Here is a 9583-nt window from a genome sequence, read left to right as displayed (position 1 = left end):
CACAATAAAATAATATTTCTACTCCAATAAAATAAAATATCACCACCATCACCACCACCACCACACAGCACAAACATCAAACATCCACCACCACCACCACCACCACCACCACACAGCACAAACATCCTCCACCAACACCACCACCACCACTAGCAGCAGTCCACAGCAAAGAAAAAAAAAAAAAAAAAAAACCCAAATCCTCAATCTAGACCAAACCAAATCACCAACCGGAGACAAACCTAGCACAAATTAGAGACGAGAGCTTGATGAGTGAGAGAGATAAGAGCTTACGACGGAGACGGACGGCGTGGGCTGCGTTGGGACGACGACGGCATGGAGAGCTTGATGAGTGAGAGAGATGAGAGCTTGCGATGGCGTGGGCTGGGGCTGGGACGGCGACGGTGATGAGTGCTTGATGGAGTGAGAGAGATGAGTGAGGGAGATGAGAGCTTGCGACGGCGTGGGCTGGGCTGGGCTAGACGACGTGGGCTGGGGCTGGGACGGCGACGGTGATGAGTGCTTGATCGGAGTGAGAGAGATGAGTGAGGGAGATGAGTGTTTGATGAGGGAGATGGAAGAAATGGTACTCTGATGTGCGGTGAAGAAATGGAAGAAAAGAATGAAAAAAATAAGTTGACTTTTATTATTTTAATCGGTAGTGGGATTAAAATTTTTTTTTTAGATGAGTGCTACAGTGCACATCTATCTACATCTATAGATAGATGTGCACTGTAGCAAATAAGCTAAATTTTATAGATATGGCTCTACTGCTACAAGCTCTTTTTGCTATATTGGTGGAGCTAAAATAGCATCATAGCTTTTTAGCTCCACTGCTGCAAATGCTCTAACAAGCTCTTCTGTAGCCTTTTCACTAGCCTTTTACTTTATTGTCTTACTCGTGCATTTGAGTTTATTTGTTATTGTTTCCACTAGATCTATTTGTTTATCCATGGGTTTAGGTGTAAAGTGGCTAAAGGAGGGACCCCTAGACCACCTACAAAAGACAAAATCCATTGAATAGAGTTGAAGAGTGAAAATGAAGTTATTGGAGGACAACAAATTTAGAGAGGGAGACGGTGAAAGTAACTATATTGGAGATTTGAGGTTTTAGATGGAGACGTGGCTTAGGATGAAATTTTGAGTGAGGATAAAGGATATTGATTACAGTGAGTAGATGGAACTTAGGTAGAGAAGTGGATTGGGGTGGGAATTTGAGTGAGGATAAAAGAGATTGATTCTAAAAGAAGGGGATTAAGATTAGTAGCGAATAAAGTGCAACCTCGTGCCAAAGCACAGGCTAGGGAACCCTATCACAATACAAGGAGAAAAAAGTTTCCTAAGCAACGAGCTAGCGACATATTAAATGAACAATTATAAACTTTTAATATAAGAGCATTCGCATTTAGGTGCTAAAACACACTAGATGATATTTTGGAACATGAAATACCAAAAAGAGGCCTCCATCCAATGTGTTATTTACAAAATTTTTGCAATTTTTTTTAGCACTTGATGGAGTAAGGTGCCACTTAATTTTTAATCATTTATCTATCTTCTCTATTGGTTAATTTATATTATTAAAACGGTCTAAATTAAAAATTAAGAGATATATATTTTTAATCTGAGATAATATATATATATATATATATATATATTCTAGTCAAATTTAAGTGTTTTTCTAAGAGACTTGAACAACCTTGGACCCTAATCCTTTCCGCCCCATCCCCACAAAAACTTGTACTTGTAGAGTAGCCATTACTCCAAAGATGCACAATAGTAAAAAGCAAAAAAAAAAAAAAATGTAAATGTAGTATAAATTGTAAAATGGTATGCTAAAATAGTTTTTTGGGTACTAAAATGATAATTTTTTTTAAGCACCCCCGGTGGGAACCAATGGTGGCTCAAAGATTTTTTGTTTAAGAGTAATCACTGAAAAACTTAAATCATACAAAATCTAATAAGAAGATAACTTGAATCTATTGTCACACAAATATATATATACACACAAATACATGAAGTATTACAATTTATTTTTACTAACAAAAAGAAAAGAAAAAATACTAATAAGAGATAATGTGGAAATTGAGAATGCTCGGATGGGAGTAATAAAGTAAGAGAGAATTGAAATGAAGAGAGAGAGAGAGAGATGAATGATATTTGCTTCAACTGTAAGTTGAGTCGCTAATGAAAATAAAATTATTGCGATTGTAAAACCAAAGAGAGCATAATTGCCGACACTGCCAAAGAAAACTTGTGTTCACAATACTTCTTTTGGTTTCCTTTTTAAGGAAAAAAATTAAATTATAAATTATTTTTATGCAATGAGTTGAATGAATTACGAATTTGAATGATTATGAATTTTTATTTTTATTTTTTGTTTTTGAATATGCTTTTTTTGAATAATTTGTTCACTTGTCATTATCCGGTCTAGTCTTGTTTGAGTTATGTTGGAGCATTTTAATATTAATTAATTAAAATGAATAAATATTATAATATAAATGTAAAGATGTGAGAGTGAATATAGAAGATGAGAAGTTAGTGAAAATATTTAATCCCACATTGAAAAGGAGAGAGACTATTTTATTCATTTTAATTGTGGTGATTAATGGACTAATATGAATTGAATCAGATATTGGGCTAAATATGTGCACAAGGAGGAGGTGAAGGGTGGAGGTGTCAAAAATGGAAATATTGTATTTGCACCAACAAGTTATTTGGGGTAAATTTTTATTATTGTTATTTAAGGGGTTAAGGGTTATGTTTAAGGGGCCATAAGTATTTTTGAAATAATGGGACACTTATACAATATTTTCACAACAAATTTTATGCGACAACTTATTATTAGTAAGTTAAAAAGTGATATCAATATTTGTTCCAAATTAGAATTAACTAGTCGCTAACCCGTGCGATGCACGGGAAAACTATTGATTATGAAAAAAATTCCAATAATGAATGAAGAATTTAAGCTATTACTTAAATTTTTTTATTAAAAAAAAAATGAATGAAGAGTTGAAGCTATCACCTATGCAATTTTTTTTGTGCATTTCAGTTAGACTTTAGACAATAATAATATGGTTATTACTTCTACTATTTTTGGGCTGAAATAAGTTTTTTTTTCCTAAATTGAAATAAAGTCATTTGTTTACTATTTTTTTTATGTCAGAATTTATTTACTATTATTATTAAGTTAAAATATTTAAAAATGATTATCTGATTATTTATTTAAAAGAAATATTTTTATAAAATATTGTAATGGCAGTTTTGTGAATAATAAGCATGTGATGGTGTCATAAATGTCATCTCTCTCTCACTATTTCTCTTTCTCTCTGTTCTGCATTCTCTCTACCTTCTCTCTTCCTCTCACTTCAAACTCCTCTGACCTCTCTCTTCTTATTTTCTGCTTTTTTTCTCATCTCTTTCTCTCACACTCTCTACTCTCTTCCTCTCATTTTCACATGTTCTTCTTCGTCCCTAAGATTCTCTCTTCTTCTTCTTTGATTTAAATTCCATATTATTGGAATTAAAAAAAAAAATCAGAAAATTCAAAATCACATATCAGTCTCTTTCGGAAAGCCCTAATTTTGCTCTGCAACTCCAACGATCTGAAACCTCTTTTTTTTTTATTTTTCATCACAAATTTTGAACAACTATGCTACATAGGAGTTTCAAGCCCGTGAAATGGTAATCTATGACTTTTTTTTTTTCTTTTCTCGCTAATTTTTAGACTCTGTTTGGTTTCCGAGAAATCAGATTCTTTATTATTTGCCTTTGTTTTAAGCGATTATGAGGAATTTCGGATTTTACTGTAAAAAAAATTCAGAAAATTCAAAATCACATATCAGTCTCTTTCGGAAAGCCCTAATTTTGCTCTGCAACTCCAACGATCTGAAACCTCTTTTTTTTTTTTTTTTTTTTTTCGTCACAAATTTTGAACAACTATGCTACGTAGGAGTTTTAAGTAATCTATGACTTTTTTTTTTCTTTTCTCGCTAATTTTCAGACTCTGTTTGGTTTCCGAGAAATCAAATTCTTTATTATTTGCCTTTGTTTTAAGCGATTATGAGGAATTTCGGATTTTACTGTTTGATTGATGGAATTGGATATGAGAATTTTGGATTGTTTTTGGTTTTAATAGAGTTTCTGGGTCGTTGGAATTTCAGAGGTGTTTTAATGGAGTTTCTAGGTGGATGGAATAAGGAGGAAGATGACGAAGAGGGAGATGGGATTATTTTGGGGTTTTTTTTTTTTTTGGAGAAACTTTTGGTTTGGGTCTGTGCTTTGGTTTTGTGCTTACGTTTACTGTTTTGATTTGGTTTTGGATTGTGCTGCGCTTGTGATATAGAGGAAGATGGGAGGCGAAAGAGTTGATCGGGTTTTTATAAGGAAGGAGAAGGAGTATCGGGGAGAAATAGTTATTAAAATCAGAATTTTTTGTTTTATAATTTTGATATTTAAAAATAATGATGATGTGGAAAATTGTGAGAGCTTCTTCAGTTTCGGTTTTATATATATATAGATAACACCTTATCACATAAAATTTGTAGTGAAATAATGTGAAAAATATTGTAAACGTAGAATTACCCATATTTTTGTTAAACTAAAATTATTGTGATTCTCAAATTTTTTTTTTTTTTTGAGAAAGTTGTGATTCTTAAATTAAGGTGTTCAACACTTTTATTAGGTGGTTAAAATATATTATTTTAATAAAATGTATATATATATATATATTTTTTTTTTGCAAGTATATATGTACAATTTATTTTTTTGCAAAGTCAGGTGAGCCGGAGTAATCTTTACTTCTTTTATTTGCACTTTAATTTATGCTAGTGGCTCACACGTGCGAGGTATTCCAGGCTGAAATAGAAGGAAAAAAAAGTCGTATATGAAATGAAACGACTTGTAGCATAGTTATTGGTTTTTTCGTAGAGCATGTTTTGTTCTAATAAGCTCTGGGGCCCTCCAAAAATCAAAAGCCAAGGCACAGGCGGGGAATTTCATCATTTCATAATTTTTTCATTCGTATCCTATCCATCAGAGAGTGAAAGAAAACCTAGAGAGAGTGAGCGAGAGAGAGAAAGAGAAAGAGAATGGGGCACACTATTAATATTGAACACCATCAAGCAACAGATGGGTTGGTGAATCTGTTCACAAAGGCGAGTCATGATCTCACAGTGGTTCAGCACCGGCTCGAAAAGGAGTTTCAACAAGTCTACCCTGACAACGTAAATGCTTCTTTCCCTCTCTCTCTCTCTCTCTTTATTTCTAAACTCTGTTTTGTTCTCTCAGAACTACTCTGAGAATGTAAAATTAAATAATTGAGAAACTAAATAGTGGGTACTGAGTTGTGAATTTCACACTCAATTTTGCTTAGAAGCATATTGCCATGTCTTTCATTTTTTTTTTTTTCCAATCTAAATTTACTGTCTAAAGCTGAGTTTCATATTTTTTTAAGTGTAATTTTTATTTATCATATGTGTATTTTGGTCTGGTTAATTGGAAATGAAACAAAGTGATACTATCATTAGAGCAACACTTACTTTTGTTTTTGGGAAATATTCAAATATGAAATTGTTGTGCATGATTTGAAAATTTTGTAATTCTGTCTACAGGCAAACCCGATGAAGTTGGTGTCTAGGATAAAGAAAGTACAGGAAGATCTGTTGATCTTGAAAGAGCAGTGTCGCGAGCTTCTAACAGCCAAACAGGTACTGAAAGGATTTATAATCTTGTATATCGCATATCATTTCATTCTGATTTATGGAAAATGAGAAATAAAGGACCAATTATATGAATCAATTAGTGGGGATTCTTGATCTATGGTTTTTGAAGTGACAAAGAGATATCTGATACAAGATAAGAAAAGAGAAGGGGTTTTATTTTTGATATATATATATATATTTTTAAGTATTGGTTTTCTGAAGTTGATCTTGCTTACTGATTTAATTTTCAGGACTTAATTGATAAGGCTCGGACCACTCTTGTTGGGAACAGAACTTTGCTGCAGCAGATGCAAGCATCTGTGGGCATCATCCCCCTTGTCAGCAATTCTGATGATCCTGCATTTGCTAATTTCAACCAGGTAATTTCTGATCCTGCAGTATGTTTGGGTGAACTGCACTTGCTTAAAATAATGGAGTCCTTTATGGTAGAAATCAGCTACTCACCTACAAATGGTTGAAACGAGCTAAACTTAATTGAAAGAGATTGAAACTTATATGCTGGAACATATGACCTTTGACTGGAAAAATATAGCCTGGTACCTTTTGGTTGTCGCATAAAAATTGAATGGCCCCATTGTATTTAACATTACATTTGGATTGCTATTTTTATTTTTTATTTTTTAGTAATTTAACTCATTGAGGGAAAAAACTATCTCATGTATATAATAGTTATACAAATTGCATTAAGACTTACGTAAAAAGATTTACAAGCAAACGAAAGAGACTCAATGAACTCTATAATGGAAGCACTTTTACAAAGTCAATGCAATAAACCACTCAAGTATTGATTTAATGAAAGATTAGCTTCCACATCTTCAAAAGTGCTACAATTCACTTTCCCCTGGCCTCCACAAAGTTCATATTAGGCATAAGGGGGAAAATTTTAGACAATAGGTCAAGTACCCACTTCAACATCACCGATTGAACCCCAAAATACACAAAAAACAAAGCTCTACAAAGCATGTGCAAGATCACAATGAAACAACAAATGATCTACAATTGCCCTATTGCTCATACACATATAACACTGATCTACTAGCGTGATTCCTTTCTTCATGATACTATCATTAGTCAAAATCACTCAAGCTGCTGTCCACACAAAGAATGCATTTATGCAACTTGCTTTAAAGCCTTGGCACATCAAATGCTTTTCCATGGAAAATAATTTCAGTTGGGGCTTACAAAATAGCATAGTATGAACAAGCATCAAACTTTCCATTACCAATAATTGGTGCGTTGGAGGAAAATGGTTTGAGCCTAGAATCAACCGGCTACAATTCCCTGTATTAAAATGTCCCTAATATCTATGTCATTATTCATTTTAGGAAATTAATGAAATAAATGAAGCTTTTAGACACTTTCAAACTTATAAGATTCATGGAATTCTTTGAAGAAGGCCATAATATTAGCTTTAACCACCTGCCAGCAATGATGAAACTTGAAAGAGGACCATAGTGAAACCATCTGATCCTAAAGCTTCATCGCCTCTCAACTCCTTTAGTGCTTGAATGAGCTTCCTATCAAACTCCCTTTCCAACAAGTTTTCATTCTCATCAATTGTAGAAAAATCCAACCCATCCACCATTGTTTATAGAACCTAACAACCTGATCTCTTGTCCTTGAATCCTCCCTCACAAGACATTCCATCCACCTCCAAAAATCCAATGCGATTAGTATGTCTGAGAATTAGCCAGCTTGTGAGAAACTTCTACTATGCAAATTCACCAAATGCCATTATTGTCCAATATAAATTCAACAACTTCTAGTATTTTTTAATATTCTATCACATCCATCATTTGAAATTTCAGTACATTTTACAAAGTAGGGAAATGTGATACCTATGCAATCTCCAAATATATCTCTTTTTTGTCCTCTTTACTCTAATCTTATGTTGATGCTCATTTTTGTGTTATGGACTCATCAATAAACTTAAATGCAATTTCAAACTTTTTGCTCAATTAAATTATCAACTTGAAAGAAAATCAATGAAAATTCAGTCTCCCCATCTTCAAAGCAACCTAATGGAGCACCATAGAATCTTTCTTTTCAACATTAAAGTTGTTAAATTATTGACTGTAAGGTTGCACTTATGAACCTGCACCTCCACCCCCCCCCCAAAAAAAAAGACCAATCATTTGGAAGGTTGTGTGTTTTCCATGTGGTGTCTGGAGTGTTTGCACCACTTGCCAGCAAGCAACCAAGATTGAACACACAGTGAGGCTTTTTATAAGTAAACACCCATGCAAGGATGTTTGGGTAGCTTTCATCATGCTGATAAAACCTAAATAAATGAGCCTTGTTACTCTCAGTCACTTATCTTCCTTGAGACTCAGCTCATCCATGCACAAAGTGTTGGAATGCAATCTCATCACTCTTTTGATCTTTGACTTTGGCAGATTGTTGATGAGTGGGCGGTTCAAGTCAGATCAAGGACAGGTAAGGCTTTATAACTGCACTTAATTTTAGAATTTCTACAAATTATACTAACGGGAGCTTATGGCTATTTTCTTTAGTGTTGAAATTCATGCTCCATCATTTGTGATGAAAAGGGTATATTTTAGAGAAAAAAAAAAGTGTGTGAAGTCAAGTATTTAGATGTAAATTTCAGGAAAATAAAAGTATGTTAGGAAGTTTATTCTTAGCTGTACAAATTACTATTCTGGTGGACTCAAGTAATGAACCAGAAATGTGTCAATAATGGATTGTGCAGGATCTGGGAGTCAAAAGTGATTTGGCTATTCTGTTAATTATATATTTTATCATGCTTTGGTCCTCATTCCTGTCATTTACCTTTTATTCAAGCCAATTTACCTCTAAAATTGAGACATAAACATGAGCATGGGAAAAAGATGGAGCAGATGAGAGGGAAGTGGGTGGTTAATGGGTAGGTAGAACTTGTTAATGACCTCTTAAGTTACAAACATATTTGTCTTGAGGCCAGAATTTTATGTTGTATTTAACATCGTAATAGGATGCTTTTAAATTAGCATGCATTTGAGAGCTAGGGACTGTCAGCCAAGGGTTCAATCTTGCTATTGTGAGCTATTGTTGTGAGAGTTAGATGTAAAAGGCAATGTCTCTGTTAGGAATATGTGCCTTTTCATTTGGTGCAAAAGCTAATGTCATTTGGTTCAATGAGTTGCTCTTGCTGACGACACTGCATAACTAACTAACAAATAAGTGTTTTTAAGAGTATATATTGAGAGAGATTTATTGTTATTGATGCAGGTGATGAGAAGCTTGGATCGGATTCTCAGGATATTAATGAATTACTTTTCTCAGCTATAGTTTAAAGCAACTGAACATCATGAAATAGTTTGGGTATCAAGCATGATAGTTCAACCTCCAGACTCCTGAAGATTATGAAATTAAGACACAATAAGTTAGATGTTATAGTGTGTCTGAGAACTTTTGTGCACATTAGGTTTCTTGGTTTTGTTCAACTGAGTTGAATTCATGTAAATATTGGATTATTGTATGATAATGTATTGTACTTAAAATTTAACTTGTGCTAAAAATATAACTTGTCAAGAACCAACTGTTTGAGCGCTGTGGGTTGCTGTACATTGCTATTTTCTGAGCAATGCCCAGCCATAACCCGAACTTAATCCAGGCCTTGTTGAACTTAATCCTTCAATAGTGGTTAGTTAATAAGGTGAAGAGAATGGGTTTGCTTTCAATTATTTGATAGATGTTCATATTAGTTCCGTCCTTATCCTTATCTCTACCATGTCAGTAAAGCTTTTCCTTTACTTGTCGATAGCGGAAATGAAGAATATTGGAAACAAAAGTTCATTATTTGCGTACCTTTCGTTAATCAACTCACAAATAAATATGATTTTTCTAAGTGTTTTACATTGTTTTAT

General features: G+C 33.6%; 1 protein-coding gene across 1 annotated transcript; it reads left to right on the top strand.

The window, feature by feature from the left end:
* The first annotated feature begins 4743 nt into the window (after positions 1–4743).
* Positions 4744–9089, top strand: LOC115974797 (spindle and kinetochore-associated protein 2). Its single transcript, XM_031095316.1, has 5 exons — positions 4744–5219; positions 5607–5702; positions 5948–6076; positions 8114–8153; positions 8946–9089. The coding sequence occupies exons 1-5, from the start codon at positions 5085–5087 to the stop codon at positions 9008–9010; spliced, it is 465 nt and encodes a 154-aa protein (XP_030951176.1). The 5' UTR covers positions 4744–5084; the 3' UTR covers positions 9011–9089.
* Positions 9090–9583: the final 494 nt, after the last annotated feature.

This window comes from Quercus lobata, chromosome 2 (assembly GCF_001633185.2).
Source record: "Quercus lobata isolate SW786 chromosome 2, ValleyOak3.0 Primary Assembly, whole genome shotgun sequence".
Classification (NCBI taxonomy): Eukaryota; Viridiplantae; Streptophyta; class Magnoliopsida; order Fagales; family Fagaceae; genus Quercus; species Quercus lobata.
Note: the sequence above shows the minus strand (reverse complement) of the source record. Positions and strands in the feature narration are given on the sequence as shown.